The 18,090-nt window shown below is 38.6% G+C and overlaps 2 protein-coding genes across 23 annotated transcripts in view; both read right to left on the bottom strand.

Moving 5' to 3' along the window:
* The window catches only part of CCDC138 (coiled-coil domain containing 138), a 100,338-nt gene extending 93,230 nt beyond the window's left edge, over positions 1-7,108 (bottom strand). For 3 of the 19 annotated variants that reach the window (XM_063648529.1, XM_063648528.1, XM_063648533.1), the window contains exons 1-4: positions 6,842-7,053; positions 5,678-5,735; positions 4,802-4,916; positions 1,963-2,087 (exon numbers count right to left, since the gene is read on the bottom strand). In XM_063648529.1, coding sequence (XP_063504599.1) covers positions 1,963-2,087; positions 4,802-4,916; positions 5,678-5,735; positions 6,842-6,952 — 409 coding nt within the window. In that variant the 5' untranslated portion in view covers positions 6,953-7,053. Of the gene's footprint in view, positions 1-1,962; positions 2,088-4,801; positions 4,917-5,677; positions 5,736-6,841 lie in introns of all 19 variants that reach the window. The other 16 variants (XM_054475321.1, XM_063648530.1, XM_063648525.1 and 13 more) reach the window with 16 other exon arrangements.
* A 2,570-nt stretch (positions 7,109-9,678) lies between these two features.
* Positions 9,679-18,090, bottom strand: part of LOC129030225 (E3 SUMO-protein ligase RanBP2) — a 63,829-nt gene continuing 55,417 nt past the window's right edge. For all 4 annotated transcript variants that reach the window (XM_054475313.2, XM_054475316.2, XM_054475314.2 and 1 more), the window contains 6 exons: positions 17,809-18,013; positions 16,518-16,619; positions 12,346-12,506; positions 11,365-11,638; positions 10,904-11,238; positions 9,679-10,188 (listed from right to left, as the gene is read on the bottom strand). In XM_054475313.2, coding sequence (XP_054331288.1) covers positions 9,883-10,188; positions 10,904-11,238; positions 11,365-11,638; positions 12,346-12,506; positions 16,518-16,619; positions 17,809-18,013 — 1,383 coding nt within the window. In that variant the 3' untranslated portion in view covers positions 9,679-9,882. The remainder of the gene's footprint in view (positions 10,189-10,903; positions 11,239-11,364; positions 11,639-12,345; positions 12,507-16,517; positions 16,620-17,808; positions 18,014-18,090) is intronic.

The following is an 18,090-nucleotide window of genomic DNA, read 5'->3' as shown; positions in this document are numbered from 1 at the left end:
CATGTGCCATGCTGGTGCGCTGCACCCACTAACTCGTCATCTAGCATTAGGTATATCTCCCAATGCTATCCCTCCCCCCTCCCCCCACCCCACAACAGTCCCCAGAGTGTGATGTTCCCCTTCCTGTGTCCATGTGTTCTCATTGTTCAATTCCCACCTATGAGTGAGAATATGCAGTGTTTGGTTTTTTGTTCTTGCGATAGTTTACTGAGAATGATGATTTCCAATTTCATCACTGTAAACTAGTTCAACCCTTGTGGAAGTCAGTGTGGCGATTCCTCAGGGATCTAGAACTAGAAATTCCATTCGACCCAGCCATCCCATTACTGGGTATATACCCAAAGGACTATAAATCATGCTGCTATAAAGACACATGCACACGTATGTTTATTGCGGCATTATTCACAATAGCAAAGACTTGGAACCAACCCAAATGTCCAACAATGATAGACTGGATTAAGAAAATGTGGCACATATACACCATGGAATACTATGCAGCCATAAAAAATGATGAGTTCACGTCCTTTGTAGGGACATGGATGAAATTTTTGTATTTTTTTTTAGTAGAGACGGGGTTTCTCCGTGTTAGCCAGGATGGTCTGGATCTCCTGACCTCGTGATCCGCCCACCTCCGCCTCCCAAAGTGCTGGGATTACAGGCACGAACCACCGTGCCCGGCCTTGCTTTTTTTTTTTTTTGAGACCGAGTCTCTCTGTCGCCCAGACTGGAGTGCAGTGGCACAATCTCAGCTCACTGCAACCTCCGCTTCCCAGGCTCAAGTGATTCTCCTGCCTCAGCCTCCCGAGTAACTGGGACTACAGGCACGTGCCACCACGCCTGGCTAATTTTTTGTATTTTTAGTATAGACAGGGTTTCACCGTGTTAGCCAGGATGGTCTCATCTCCTGACTTCGTGATCCACCCGCCTCGGCCTCCTGAAGTGCTGGGATTATAGGCGTGAGCCACCGCGCCTGGCCGCCGCTCAGTGGTTTTAACTTGCACTAGACTCATGGAAGCCCCAGCTTTAAAAAGGGAGGGGGGTGTCTTCCATTATACTCCATTTTGAACAGACAACGGAGAAGCAAAAATAAAACATAGTATGAATTTTTTAAAATGAAAAGCTTCACTTCACTCAGTTCAGCAAATGCCCTAAAAGTGAAAGGCACATTCACAGAGCTCTACTTGCCTGTCTAGGTTCCCAACTCACCAATCCCTGGCTTGAGCATTTCTTAATTTTGTCTACTTTCAAATATGAGGTTGGTGCAAAAGTCATTGTGGCTTTTGCCATCACTTTTAATGGAATACAAACAACATTTTCTTTATACCTTATCCCATGTTTTCCACTGGGAAAATCGACCATATAGCAGGAAACACAAGTCATGACAGAATTATTTTTCATCTTCCTCAAATGATGAGAATAATGGGACAAAGGAAAACGAAGGAGGGAAAAGAGGAAAATGAATGTTGTTGTGTGTAGACCATAATACCGGCACCGGTATTATCAGTATTATCAACAGGGCAACTCAAAGTCTTGTAGCCCAGAGGGTGAAGGGTGCCATTTCTGGTTGTCTCATTCCTTGAAATCCCGCCACAACTATGAAATGCAGCCAGATACACAGAAAACTGATGGCAGTTCAGTGCCCAGAAATCCATACTTCAAATAATCTGGAGTATTTTCTCAAAATATTGTAGTCAAATACTACCACAATCATCTACTCAGTTATTAATTTATTTTGATAAATTTTGAGGGTACAGGAATATTACTGAAAAATAATGAAGTTTAATTTTCTCTGCTCCTTTAGTTTAATAATAAGCACAGTAAACTATCTCCTAGCTTACAGAAGTTCAGAACACAGAAATATGCAGACTCTTGGGGGTCAGTGTTATTACTAGGAGGGAAGCTTCATGTACTCTACTTGACAAAGTTACTACTTAATTGATTGTTCTAAAATATTTATTTTACCTTTTTCTATTTCTTTAAAAGACTGCTTGGTTATTTTGGAGGTACTAATTCTATAATCATTTTCAATTAACTCTTCTGTTTCCTGTTTCTTCAAATCATGGAAAGAATCCAGTTCATCATCTAGGCTTTAAAAAAATAATTGTATCACAGCAATCTAGAAGTTTACTAGAGCATTTTAAAAAGATAAAACTGCTTTTCAAATATTAACAGCATAACTGAGAAAAAATGTAAAAACATTTTTTAAACTGCAAAACGTAAACATGTAAAAAGGAAAAATGTAAAAAGTAACAGTCATTGATCACTGATAACCCACTACAAGCATCTTTTTCTACACATTAAATAGACTTAATTTAAAATGACATATACCTACCTGTGGTATACTCTACAGCTAAGGAACACTTTATTTTGACTCCCAATAATCTGTTATCTATAAGGCAGTTTTAGCTAAAATAATATACATAAGGAAACTAAACCTAAGGAAGTCAAATAACTGATGGGTGACATAACGAGTAGAAAGTGGAGCAGAACTAGAATTCCAGGTGTTCTCTCCAAAAAGACAATCTGAGTTGAAATTTTTGGAATAGTATTGTTCAAAAGCAATATAACACAAGTCATATAGGTAATTTAAAATTTTCTAGTAGCACATTAAAAAAATAAATTTTAAACATATTATTTAATATAGTATATATAAAAGTTTATCATTTCAACATGTAATCAATGTTAAAAATTATTAGGATAGAACAGGCATGGTGGCTCATGCCTGTGATCTCAGCACTTTGGGAGGCCGAAGTGGGAGTTATCTCTTGAGCCCAGGAGTTCAAGCTCAGCCTGGACAACACAGTAAGACTCTTGTCTCTACAAAAAAAAAAAAAAAATTAAATTAAATAAATTAGCCGGGAGTAGTGGTGAACGTCTGTAGTCCCAGCTACGCAGGAGGCTGAGGTGAGAGGATCGTTTGAGCCCAGGAGTTGGAGGCTACAGTGAGTTACAATTATGCTACTGCACTCACAGCCTGGGCAACAGGCTCGCCCCCTGCAAACTCACATACACACACACAAAATTAAGATATTTTACATTATTTTATCCATGCTTATTTATTTATTTTTTGAGACAGAGTCTCACTCTGTCGCCCAGGTTGCAGTGCAGTGGCACGATCTCGGCTCACTGCAATCTCTGCCTCCGGGTCCAAGCAATTCTCCTGCCTCAGCCTCCCGAGTAGCTGGGACTACAGGCACCCGCCACCATGCCCGGCTAATTTTTGTTATCTATGCTAAGTCTTAGAAAGCCAGTGTGTGTATGACACTTACAGTGTATCTCAATTCAGACCAGCCCCATTTCAAGTACTCAATAGGTACATGTGGCCTGTTGCTACTGCGCTGGACAGCATAGTTTCAGACCAGATCACAACTAGGGGTCCAATGTTATGAAAACCTTCATAGTCCAAAACCTTTAGATTATAGTTTAGAATTATACCCAGGTCATTATTTAAAAAATGATAAAACTCAGTTAAAAAGAAAATAATTTCCATAAATTTATAATTATTACCTTAAAAGTAATTTTCACTTTCCTTACCCTACATTCAACATAGCTCATGTCTACAGCCTAAATCTAGATCAACTAGATTTTGTGAGTGCAACATGAAATAGTAATAACAATAATGATAATAGCTAATATTTGAGTACTTATTATTTACCCAGAACTGTTCAAAGTGTGTTACACAGATTAACTTACTTAAGTAGAGAAAGAGAAAACTGTATTTAAAAAAGTCAAGCTCCCAAATACTAATTATGTAACATACAGATACTTTAGGCATAATTATTTTTTCTCTCCACAATTATCTCAACATTTCATGTTATATATGGATACATCTTTATTTCAAAATGTTTACTCCTTCTTGATACCCATAGCATGTCTTTCTGCCACATGTTTTTAGCATTAAATAATATCCAACTTAGATCTTTATTTTACCTTAGCTTCCACTGTTTTTATACTTTTTCCCCATAGTAAATAGTATCTTCCTTACAGAACGGCAACTTCTTTTAACCCAGCACTGTATCCTACATACCCTGTAGTTACCATCTCCCCAGACAGCCTTCTTCAATCTCTCTCAATCACCTAAATACAATGCATACCACAATACCAGACACACCAGAGATCGTAAAATGCTGCTGCCTAACAAAACCTGTATGGCAGTTTTTTTTGTAGTTCTTTTTTTTTTTCTTTCTTCAGGACAGAGTTTTGCTCGTCACCCAGGCTGGAGTGCAATGGCACAATCTTAGCTCACTGCAACCTCCACCTCCCGGGTTCAAGTGATTCTCCTGCCTCTGCCTCTCAAGTCGCTGAGATTCCAGACGCACACCACCAAGCCCGGCTAATTTTTCTATTTTTTAGTAGAAACGGGATTTCACCATGTTGACCAGGGTGGTCTCGAACTCCTGACCTCAGGTGATCCACCCGCCTCGGCCTCCCAAAGTGCTGGGATTACAGGCGTGAGCCACCGCACCTGGCCCATAGTTCCTTTTCTAAAAAAATTTTTTTAAAGAAAGGGAGCAGAGTCTTCATTTGGGTCCTGAATGAATAACCATAAAAATATTTTTTCATCTTTTACATTATATAAATAACTTTCCATTATGCCACTAAATATAATGCTAGGTCTATGCTTTTATTACAGAGATTCTCAGTAAAAATTGGTAAGTGACTCGCTTCAACTATTTAGCAGGCTCCAGACTGCCTTATACTTGTTCTCAGGAAAGAGCAAAAATATAACCTGCCCTTTTCTCTTTCTCAGTTTCTTGAGATACTGAGGGGGTAGCAACAGTAAAGTTTCAGGGTACTTTACCAATTCACATTTACGTGCTTGAATAAGCTGCCCAATGGTGTTCTACAATGCTTGCTTTCATCAGAGTATTTTAACGATGAACCAATTTTATCTCCAGAGTAGATCTCCAAATCACCTGTCAACGACAAAGAAACCATGAAAGATTACCACAACAATATATCACAAAATATCTGGCACTGGCCATAAGTCTAAATAATATAATTTTTAAAATCTTCTCTCTCAAATTATTTTTTTCTTTTTCTTTGAGACGGAGTCTTGCTCTTTCGCCCAGGCTGGAGTGTAGTGGCGCGATCTCGGCTCACTGCAAGCTCCGTCTCCCGGGTTCACCCCATTCTCCTGCCTCAGCCTCCCGAGTAGCTGGGACTACAGGAGCCCGCCACCACACCCGGCTAATTTTTTGTATTTTTTTTTAGTAGAGACGGGGTTTCACCGTGTTAGCTAGGATGGTCTCGATCTCCTGACCTCGTGATCCGCCCACCTCGGCCTCCCAAACTGCTGGGATTACAGGAGTGAGCCACCGCGCGCGGCCTATTTTTTTCTTTTTTGAGACTGAGTTTGGCTCTTGTTGTCCAGGCTGGAGTGTAGTGGCGCCATCTCGGCTCACTGCAACCTCTGCCTCCCGGGTTCAACCGATTCTCCTGCCTCAGCCTTCCCAACAGTTGGGATTACAGGCGCCCGCCACCATGCTCGGCTAATTTTTTGTATCTTTAGTAGAGACGGGATTTCACTATGTTGGCCTGGCTGGTCTCGAACTCCTGACCTCAGGTGATTCGCCTGCCTCGGCCTCCCAAAGTGCTGGGATTACAGGCGTGAACCACCGCGCCTGGCCTCAAATTAAATTTTTGAAACCCCCAAATATACAAAATACTGGCTTACCTGGGGAGGTTAGAGTTCTTCTCTTATATTTAGACTGATAAAAATTTGAAAAATCATACTAAAAAAAAAAGAAAAGATATTTAATTTGGATACTAAGACTCAATTTACTGTCTCAAAATATTTCCCCACAAATTATGTATTAATTACAAAGGTTAGAGTGGAGAAATCTTGTAGACACCATCTTAACCAAGTGATCAAAATTAATATCATCAATAATGTGACAAACCAACATCATGTACCTCCCCACAGCAGGCCACACATCACTCATCTCATGCTCCTGCCAAAAATGCATAATCAATCTAACGAAGAAGCATCTATAAGATAAACCCAAAAGGAGAAACAATCCAATAAATAATTCTTACACTTCTCAAAAAAAACAACCTTACAGAAAACAAAGGCTGTGAACCTGTTCCAGATTAAAGGCAACAAAAAGGACAATCAAATGCAATCAATGCTCGTTCTTGGATTGGATCTGCACTAGGAAAAAGTTTTCCTATAAAAGGTATTATCGAGATAATTGCTGAAATTTCATATGAACTCTAGATTACCAAATATTATACCAATTCTAAATTTCCTGAAAATATTACTGTGGTTATTAAAAGAAAACGTCCTTATGCTTAGAAAAAATACACGTTATTTCTATTTAGAGGTAAAGAGGCATGATGCCTGCAAATTACCCTCAAATAGTTCAAAGGGAAAAAATGCGTTTGTAGGGAGGGAAGGGGAGAGAACGAATGGTAAAGCAAATGTGGCAAAATATTAATTTGTGAATGCAAGTGAGAGTACAAGGGAATTCTTGGTAATACTGTAGCAACTTTGGAGTAAGTCTGAAATTATTTCGAAATAAGCCGCTTTTAAAAAGCAATTCAATTGTTTTCACAACTCCACTCACATCACTGCAAAAAAAAAAAGCTGAATAATACTTTCTCCAACACCACACCACGCCCCGTATACCATGAACACAGAGGCATAAGTGAAGCCGCATCCCCGCACCCCCGCGCCCCCGCAGCGCAACGCCCGCCCCTCCCGCCCGCTTCAACGAGGCCCAAGCCGCAGCCACGGCGGGAGTGCCGGCGCCGGGACCAGAGCCGCTGCGCGCCCCCAGGCCGGCTGCGCGGGGCACGGAGTGGGCCGTCCCGCAGCAGCAGAAGCCCACCCGCGGACCTCGGGCGGCGGCTTCACCTCGTCGGGGCAGCTGCCCCCGAGTCCGTAACGGCTTTTGAGACTCTCCACTACTAAATCCTGCCCCGGTGGCTTGACGACCCTCGGCTCCATAGCACTCCGCAACCGTACCGGTCTCCCCGGGAACCGCGTTCATCAAACCTGCGGCGCGACGCGGCCGCAGTGCGTCACGACGTGCCAGACCCCGCCCCCCGAGGCACGCAAGGCGGCAGGGAAGGGGCGGGGCGGGACTGGAGGACCCCGAGACTGCAGCCCGGCTTGACCGCGCGTCATCCAAGTTTCTCGTGCTAGCGCTGCAGACCTCGTAACTGAGTAGTATTGCATCTCCCCGCGCTAGTCCTGCCCCGGCTGCCTGGGTGCCACGGGTTGAGGGGCACCGAGTCCCCGCACCTGCCTGCAGCGCTCCTCTCCAGCTCCATTTAACCTGTTAAGTTTGGTGTGCGGTTGCGCTCACCACATAGATCTGTCGTTCCATCAGAAGTGACCTTTGCTAACTGCCATATAAAAGAAAAACCAAGAGTATATCTGAGCCGGGAGTGGTGGCGCGCGTGTAGTCCCGGCTGCTAGGGAGGCTGAGGCGGGAGCATTGCTTTGAGCCTGAGAGTTACATCTATCTTGGGTAACATAGCAAGACTCCCATCTCTTAAAGTTTAAAAAAAAAAAAAATGGAAAGCTGAGCATAGACATTGCAGATTACCTCACTTTCCCTGTGTTCCATATGGGGTATAACAGGGTATTAAAAAGAATGGTTAGAATGTAAGCACCCTGGAAAAAAACTTTTTTTTTTAAAAGAAAAAAGCTTTTGCCAATACCTACAACAGTGCTAACCATAGTACATAGTATACATCAACCTGAAAACCTATGTTAAACAAAACTGACTGAGGGGAACTGTACAACCACTTCATTTTTCTCATTCATAAAATTACATTGGTGTAATCTTTTACTTTTCTAAATTGTGACTGTCAGCTGCATCTCTGGACTAACAACTCCTAAATTCTCTGGATTAAAGTTCCCAAATGCCCAAGTTTTATAAAATCTATACTTCAGCAGTTATTATCTGAAAATTACTTAGGCCATACTTTTTGCCATAAAGTACCACTTAAGATGTACAAATAATGAATTTTATTCTATCTTTAAGCAGATTTTAATGAGACAATATAAAATCCAGTTTAAAAGGAAATATACATATCATCGTGGGTTTAGACCACATCAGTGATTAAATAACAAAGAGAAATCAAAGTCCTTTCCTGAAATGTCACAGAAAGACTTTCTCAGAAATACCACAAGCCACTTTTAAGCATCTTTGGAATACTAATACGGGAAAAGTCAGTTTACATGTCATTTTTGTCAAATTTTTGGTCAAAGTTTTTAAAGCTTTTTAATTCGTAACTTTAATGCTTTAGGAAAGCATGAAATCTGTAAAAAGTCTCTTAAAAAGCACTTGCATTAACTTAAAAATTTATTCTAAAATCATGACGAAGGCATCAACTGTCTCAGCTGAAAAGTTACAACACACTTTACATCAGTTTATATTACATAGATTTCCAAATAAGCCAATTTGAAATATTTAGTGTAAACATATGTAATCCATGGTTCAAGACTGAACTGATACATTTGGAGTAGGTTTATTTCAGGTATCTGGCTTTGTAGCCGAGTGGAATGGTGATGGTATACCATCGCTCATTACTCGCACAACATCCCTCTCCTATTTTGACTGGTGGTTGAACAGTACTTGCTTTAGGATACCCAATTTCCAAAACCCCATGTAACAGGGAATAAACCTGTCTTTCCTCACTAAATAAAATGAGGTAATTTCACCAGAAAGAACACAGATGGGTGGAAGACAGTCAATATTCATAATTGCAATATACAAAATTTTGTGTTCTACGTGGATTCTTTGTAGTTCCATATTGAGTAGGCAAATAGGAACATCCTCTTTTCTTTAGCAGTTTGCCTAACATTTGATACAGGCCATTTCCAAATACGTTTTCAGCGTGTATCAAACTTGAGAAACTAGGAGCTCTGGAAATTATGCGGCAGTTTGAATTTACTGCCTTTAAATTGTCTTCCTTACTTTAGACTAGAATGAACCCGAAGCATAAGTAATGAATTTTTTGAATGTCAGTGGCTCTTAGGAATTGTCATTTTATTTCTGCTACAAAATTTACCAGAAAAAGGTACTGCAACAATCTTGTATAAAGCAAATCTTTAACGAAAGAACATGGTATAGACTTTCTAAAAATATTCATACTTTATCACAATAACTACAAGGAAAAATTCAATTTCTATCATCAGAACCAAGCTGCAGTTTCTGAGGTAGTAGAGACAGATGACAGAAAAGTTTGAAACAAAACCCCTAAAGGAAATAGTCAACTTGTTTAAAATGTAAAAATTAATTGAATTATCTATGAAAGGGCACAGGAAGCTATTAAGGAAGGAAGGTACGCTACTTACAAAATTAACTTGTAACCACAAAGGAGGTGTAAAGATTCTAGAGAAGAGCACTTTGGTTAACTCTATATGTTCTGTGGCTCTACTCATTCATAAACAAGTCTCTATGCATAAATGAGTACACCAATAGTTAAGATTACCAAATATATTTCAAATCTAAAATAAAATTATCCAAGTTGTGGTCCCTTTATTCAAATGGTAAGTATATCCATGCAGGAAGTCCAAATATCTTAAAAGGAATTAAAATTAAATTGCATATATCATATTCCTTCAATAGTTTGAGAAGGTCTATTGCTTTTAACAAGATTAGTATTATTCCATTTTAATACAAATATGTCAGGAGTACATAAACACAAGTACACCTGAAATACACCAGTGTTTAAACTTTTATTTCACACCATGCAAGATCAATTATAACACATTAAAAAGTGACAACAGCTATAAGCTGCAATTTTACATTTGTACATCGGAAACGTCCATTTTCAAAAGCTGAACATAATTATCAAATTGTAATAGCTAAGCTTCAATCCAACTGCTTATACAGATGAAATTTTCTATGAAAAACAATGATTTTATATCTGTCCACATTCTGTGATAGTTATTCTTCGACAAACAGACCCTTTGGGAGAACCAAATGATTCAATCTTTTTCACAGTATCCATGCCATCCTTAACAAACCCAAATACTACATGCTTAAAGTCCAAATGTTCTGCTTTTCTCAGTGTTATAAAAAATTGAGAATTATTGGTATTCTGGCCTTGATTGGCCATGGATAGTAAACCAGGACCACCATGTTTCACATCAAAATTTTCATCTTCAAATTTGTCTCCATAAATGGACTGTCCACCTGTTCCATCATGTTTGGTGATATCTCCTCCCTGAAAAAAAGATTTATAATAAAAAAGTTAAAAAATTTTTTCAATTAATAGGAATCCTGAGTAAAATATTAAAATACACACAGAACTCATCACTACAGGATAAATCCTAAAGCCCAGCTTTCCTGAGTATAATTTGAAAACTAAGAAATTCATATTGTTGGAAAGAAGATGAAAAATGAAAAGGTTTTTCCCATCCCTTTGTCTCTACTAGGTCTCAAGTAATGAAAATTTGATTTTTTTTTTTTTAAGACAGGCTGTCTCACTCTGTCACCCAGGATGGAGTGCAGTGGTGCAAACCTAGCTCACTGCAGCCTTGGCCTCCTGGATGCTCCCACCTCAGCTTCCTTGTAGCTGGGACCACAGACGCACACCACCACACATGGCTAATTTTTATATTTTTTGTCCGGACGAGATTTTTGCCATGTTGCCCAGGCTGGTCGCAAATTCCGGGGCTCAAGCAATCTGCCTGCCTTGGCCTCCTAAAGTGCTGGAATTCCAGGTATGAGTCATTGTGCCCAGCCTCAATTATTTTAGGTTGAAAGTTTTAGGCAGGAGCAGGGAATGGGTAGTGATGCCATGTGATTCCATGTGTGGAAAACCTAAAGAAATCTTTAACAAAACTACAGGATGAGGTCAAGGAAAAACACTCAAATTTCCCATTAGTGTGGTGCACTCTTCAAGACCTCAATTGTGGTATGTACTTAATAATACCTACTTGGCAAACAAAATCTGGAATTACTCTGTGAAAAATGGAATTCTTGAAACCAAAGCCTTTCTCTCCAGTGCATAGTGCTCTGAAGTTCTCAGCAGTCCGAGGAACAATGTTTGAAAATAATTCCATAGTTATCCGCCCTAGAGGTTCACCGTCTGCACAAACATCAAAAAACACCACAGGATTGGTCTCCTTTGATAATTCTGCTGCCAGTGATACACGTCCTTTCTGGAGTTTCATTAAATTCTGCTGACATTCTTCAAATGTTTTCTTGAAACAATCAGCTACTTCTTTAGTTTTAAATCTCACCGCAAGCTGTTCTACTTTTGCTTCTCCATCTGGTAGGGAGGGAAATGAGAAGCAGTGACCTTAGTATTAAAATAACTGTTATAAGTTGTTTTGTTTGTTATAGATTTTAGAAAAGTCCAAAAAATGAAAAGTAGCATTTGAATGTAAAAACTCACCAGCATAATCTGAGGCAGTCCAAACTAAAGCATTATTTGAAACATTTAAGGGCTTTAATTCCATTGTTTTAGTAATAACATGGTTTGCACACACTTTAAAAACCTGGTCTCTTCTCATTAGGATCCGGTAATAATTCTTCATTGTATGCCAAAGAATCTTTATATCTCCAACACCACGCTCCTTCCACTGACTGACATCCCGATCCCATCTATAAAGTTTGGCTCTCTCTTTAAACAAAATTTCTTCATCTTCTTCTCCAGATTTTACTTCTACCTATATAATAGGAGATGAAATTCTCTATAAGCGGCTGCTTATAATAAATTCCATGACAAATTTCAAAGATCCAAATTCTTTTAAGGCATTTTCTTTGTGATGACGAAGAGAATTTGTTAATGTGATAACTGGTTATATATCTTAGGGCTAGGAATATATCTGATTTGGCTGAGGGAGTAAAGACCTGATTTATCATTAAATATTTTCTTTTATATAATATTCATTTTCCCTTTGGAAATTAAATGCTTTTCTTTATAGGACAGAGAGGTTTCAAAAGTGTTTGCTACTGAAGAGAAATATTAGCTACTGACTGAGGTTAAAAAATGACAAAGTAATTTTCCTAGAACAATGTTCTTGTCCAAAAAACATACAAGGTTAACATTTATTGAAAGGACGTTGGTGAGTATGAGGTTAATTTTTCCCCAGAATCATGTTATAAAAACAAACATGATATTCTAGAAACATAAGAAAAAATTATTTCTTACCAATAATTACATATAGAATTTACAAACGAATATTTATGTAAAAACTGCAAAAAGATAATTTATACTTAAAGGCTAGACATCTAATAAATAAAGCTTCCGTTTCAAACTGTAAACATTCTTAAATGCAAACAATGATACCCTGACAGATCAAGCCAGGGTTAAGTTTTAAACTTAAAAATGAAAAATAAGTTATTAGTAAAAGGTTAATTCCTTAACATTTACCTCTGGTAGTGACACTATTGGTTCAAAATGGATATCTTCATTATGAACTACTTCTTCATCACTACCATCTTCATCTTCACCAACTTTACCGGCTGACTGGGTTCCGACTGACTGTGCTCCAAACACAGCCGCTCCAGTATTTGCCCATTGGAAATTTTTATCTGATGAATAAATCAGGATATTTAAACACTGGTATCTATTTTTTACATTTTTCATCCCCCTTATTTTATCAATCCCTCTAATTCCTGATGATGTAATATGTACATCAATTTTAAATGTTTAAAATTATATTATTCTAGTAAATTCCTCACACCTGAAATCCCAGCACTTTGGGAGGCCAAGGTCACCTGAGGTCAGGGGTTCGAGACCAGCCTGGCCAACATGGTGAAACCCCATCTCTACTAATAATACAAAAATTAGGCTGGGCGCAGTGGCTCATGCCTGTAATCGCAGCACTTCGTGAGGGCGAGGTGAGCGCATCTCCTGAGGTCAGGAGTTCGAGACCAGCCTGACCGACATGGAGAAACCCTGTCTCTACTAAAAATACAAAATTAACCAGGCATGGTGGCATATGCCTGTAATCCCAACTACTCGGGAGGCTGGGGCAGGAGAATCGCTTGAACCCAGGAGGCGGAGGTTGCGGTGAGCTAAGATGGCACCATTGCACTCCAGCCTGGGCAACAAGAGTGAAACTCCATCTCAAAAAAAAAAAAAAAGAAAAGAAAAGCCGGGAGTGGTGGTATGCACTTGTGGTCCCAGCTACTTGGGAGGCTGAGGCAGAAGAATCGCTTCAACCTGGAGGGCAGAAGTTGCAGTGAGCTGAGATCACCCCACTGCACTCCAGCCTGGGCAACAGAGCAAGATTCTGTCTTTAAAAAAAAAAAAAAAAAAAAGTTAGCAGTGTGTGGTCATGGATGACTATGATCCCAGCTACTCAGGAGGCTGAGGCAGGAGAATCACTTTAACTTGAGAGGCAGAGGCTGCAGTGATCAGATACCACCCCACTGCACTCCACCCTGGGCAACAGAGCAAGACTGTCTTTAAAAAAAAAAAAAAAATTAGCCGGGCGTGGTGGCGGGTGGTGTAATCCCAGCTACTCAGGAAGCTAAGGCAGGAGAATCGCTTGAACTTGGGAGGTGGAGGTTGCAATAAGCAGAGATTGTGCCATTGTACTCCAGCCTGGGTGACAGAGCAAGACTCTGTCACCAAAAAAAAAAAAAGCTAGTAAATTCAACTCATACCGTGAGTACAGAGTACATTTATTATTGTTATGCTTAGAGATACAAAGATAAGACTGTCAGTGCCTTGGATAAACTTCGTAATACTAAACTACACAAGGACTTCCAGTAAAGAAGTAGGTTCTTTTTACCTACTTGTAAAATTTCAAGTACCCACCTTGAAATTTTGTAACCTTAGCTCGGCAGGCCAAACCTGCTACTTCCAAATTAGCCACAATGGCCTAAACATGTTTATAATTTCTGCATCTCTACTTCTTCCTGAAGAAGCTAATGCTGGAATGTAGATTTCTTGGCTGGGCTGGTGGATAGCAGCCTTGGGAGAAACTCACTGACTTCAACTGCCCAAAGGGTATTAGATTGTTAAGCATCCTACTTCTGTATGGGGGAACAATGATGGTCTCTCTCTCGCATACCTGCAAGAAGGTGAAAACTAGAAACTTCTCCAACCCACACCTCAATTTAGATGACCAAGTCCCCACTATCTTAGAGGAAAGAAACACCTCTCAACTTTTTATCACTTGCTGAATCACTGTCTTAAAGAACCCTACACCTTCTGCTAAAAACTCTCAAGAAAGAAAAAATGTCATAGGATCCATAACTCAGTACCTTAAAGAACACAATAAAAAATCAACTCTCTTTCAGACAGATTTAATGGAGGGGAAAAAAATGTTTTTAAAGAGGAGAGAGAGAGGGCTGGGTGTGGTGGCTCACCCCTGTAATCCCAGCACTTTAGGAGGCCCAGGAGAGCTGGTCACTTGACGTCAGGAGTTCGAGACAAGCCTGGCCAACATGGCGAAACCCCATCTTTACTAAAAATACTAAAAGAATTAGCAGGATGTTGCAGCGCACGCCTGTAATCCCAGCTACTCCGGAGGCTGAGGCAGGAGAATCACTTGAACCTAGCAAGCAGAGGCTGCAGTAAACTGAGATCTGCGCCACAGCACTCCAGCCTAGGCAACAGAGTGATCGTCTCAAAAAAAAGAGACAGAAAGACAAAAATTCTTAAGGACATAAAATAATTGTATTGCAAAGGAATGATCTGAGAACAAAAGACACAGGTTGCATGGGAACTTCCTGAGAACAGTAACCACTGATCTGGATGAGATATCAACTTGGGGCTCAAAAATAACTGTTCAGGGCCAGGTGCAGTGGCTCATGCCTACAATCCTAGCACTTTGCAAGGCCAAGGTGGCAGGACTGCTTGAGCCCAGGAGTTTAAGACCAGCCTGGGCAACATAGTGAGACCCCGTCTCTACAAAAAATGTAAAAATTAGCTAGGTATGGTGGTACACACCTGTGGTCCCAGCTACTTGGGAGGCTGAGGTGGAAGGATTGCTTGAGAGCCCAGGAGGTCAAGGCAGCAGTGAGCTGTGTTCATGCCACTGCACTCCAGCCTGGGCAACAGAGTGACATCCTGTCTCAAAAACAAAAACAAAAACAAAATTGTTCAGCAACTTTTTTGCCAAAAGCAAAAATTTTAAAAATAACCCCAAGGGACATGTGGCAGAAGAATTCAAAATTATTTCAAAATAGTGGTTCTCTACCCTGGGAACACATTAGAATCACCCACTTGTAAAAATATTTGTAATATATCAATATCTGGGTCTCACAGGTCATAACTGGGTCTACAGTAATGTTACTTTAAGTGAATAATTAATTTAGCAAGCTTTGAGACATTAGAGAAAATAAGATTGAAACTCTAAATTATCTGGAAATTGACAAAAGTATAAAGATTCCCTACGAAAACCTGTAGATACAAACAAAACTGACTGCAGGGCATTTACAGTTTCAAATACTATTTTTAACAAGCACAATCTAAATTAACTAAAGTAAGCATTCAGTACACAAGAGCTTGGTGAATAAAAATGAAAAGTGGTAGTGAGAAGTGAATGTTAATGCATAAGGCTTATTTAGGCATGGTTTCCTCCTGATATGTGAGTATTGTCTACTTTTCACTTTAGTGTCCAATATTGACATAATACTTCAAAAAGGCTACACTGAGTAACAAGGAGCCTATCTATTTTTTGGGGATTTTTTTGTGTAAGTGTTCCTACTATATTGCTTATTTACTGACACATTACCCTTTGATTTCAGGCTATTTAATAAATTAAAACAAAAATAAATGACATCAGTGAAGCCACGAATTCCAACGTAACATCACATCTGAAGGTAATTTCTAAAAGTTTTATGTGTTTCTAGTTGGCAGGAGCTGTGAAAAAGGTGCAAATATAGAGGAGAAAAGAACAGAATTCTGAACTGCATTAATCATTTAAGCACATAACCTCAATAAAATGTATTCCATAAATCAAACACCTTGTACTAGAACTATTTAAGGGGTGCTATAAAGAGCAATGTGAAAGATATTACAAGAATGAGAAAATATAATGAATGGCCTTACACTGGTAAACCGGATACAATCAGGGAAATGGATTATTTTCTAGAAATGTTACCAAAATGGATTAAAAATAGAAACTCCACTAAAGAAGATGGGCAAGCACACCAATTATAAACTTAGCACAATAAATTAGCACAACCCTAATACTGAAATCCAAAGATAGTACAAAAAAGAAAACTACAAAATCATATCCTTAAAAAGTATAAACTCACAAATCCTGAAATATTAACAAATGAAATCTGAAAGTATAATTAAAAGCATAAGGGTCAAAGTCAGAGTCATTCCAAAGCTCGAAAATGGTTCTGCATTTCAGAATGGGGAGGACTATCATGGCTTACATAAAATTAAGAGAAAATTCTTATGATTATATTGATGTCAAAAAATAAAGTGTAGAAGCCCTTCATTATTAAAACACTAAACAAACTGGGAGGTAAGGGAAGAAACTTCTAACTTAGTTATATACTGCAACAAAAAACTAGTTTTTCAGTTGTGCTTGATTCTGTAACAATGTCATTAAAAGTCTCTCCTCTTGATCTTACCTTTAGAACCAAAAGCAAAATCTCCAGAATTACTGGAAGCCAAGTCTGCAAATGAAAGCCCTGTGCTACTTCCAAATCCAAATGAAACTATCTTGCTTTCCCCTGGCAAAAGAAAAAGAACAATTTACTATTTAATTTGTGCTGAATATCAAAGCTTTACCCAGGACCTAGAGAGAACAGTAGAGCCTTGTATACTCTGGGATGAGGGGAGTTATTTAAATTCTGTCAAGTTACAAAATACATCCAATTCCGAGCTACTTCAGTATTACTAATTTTACAGGTGCTATTCACAAAGAATACTACAATACTACACCAAATGCATGCCAAAAATTATTTTTTATAAATGAGAAGTAGAGCTATCTATATTAAGCCAGATATTAAACTACAGTTTCTGCTCTATGGAGCCTACTATACTCTAAAGCAAGCATTCAGTCAAAGGCAGGGTTTTAGGAAACATCTGTATAAAAACTTTTTGTGTTCTGTACTATAAATAAGCTCATAAAAACCAAATGTCTCATTTACACTTCGTCATAAGGACTTTTGGGGTCTTCTCTTAATTCTGCTAATGTGAAGCTGCATGATCTCTGAAAGCCCCATGCCTTATTTTTCCTCATATGAAAATGTATGAGGTTTTAGGTATGAAGTCGTCTTCCTCTTTTAGCACATTAAGACTCTCAAATGCCTATAAATGTAATATTTGTGACACTGAAGGCTATTTTTAAAAAGTAGGTAATGTACACAAAGCAATACAACTTAAACTTCCCACTTCCATCCCCAAAATTGAAATGAAAAAGAGAGAAAGCAATACCAAGTATTTTACTGTAACTGAATAATTAATTTAGCAAGCTTTAAAACTATTAGAGAAAATAAGAAACATTTAAGTAGTACCATAAAACTTTCTTAAATCTCTATTATATTTCTACAATTCCTTCATAATTAAAACACTTTGAATATGCTTGAGTGATAATATAATTCAAACAATATTTAAATGAAAACACTATCACAAAGGAAATTACATGTAACAACACTATTGTCTTTTCAACTCAGGAAAATAGGTCAGAATCGTAATGCTTTGTATTCCCTAATAACCACAACTCTATCAATAAAAACATATTTGTTGATAAGACAGTATAATTTTTCTGGTTATTATTACTACTACTACTAAGATGCCCCTTTATACATATCAAAATGTGTTTTAAAGGGAGTTTTCAGGATCTGCCTTTAAAAGTCTGTCTTCTCAAATATAAGGTGTCCCTTATACAATACATGATAAACATATATCAAGTTTTACCTTGACTTGTAGAATCTGTATCAATTTCCTTTCTAGTTGACAAATCTACAGGTTTGTCCATAGTTTCAGAGGAAACAGATGGTGAACTAATGGATTTGGTAATAGAATCAGGTTCTTCAGATTTACAGAAAGAAGGTACCATCACTTCAGTCCCACCTGTATATACACTGTCAGTTGTGCTAGTTATTTCTTCTGTCTGAGATTTCTGCAAAGAGGAAGTCACAAAATACTATGCCACTTAAATGCTAATTTACAAAAATGATTATATAATCTATTCCAAAG

This window comes from Pongo pygmaeus, chromosome 12, assembly GCF_028885625.2.
Source record: "Pongo pygmaeus isolate AG05252 chromosome 12, NHGRI_mPonPyg2-v2.0_pri, whole genome shotgun sequence".
Taxonomy (NCBI): Eukaryota; Metazoa; Chordata; class Mammalia; order Primates; family Hominidae; genus Pongo; species Pongo pygmaeus.
Note: the sequence above shows the minus strand (reverse complement) of the source record. Positions and strands in the feature narration are given on the sequence as shown.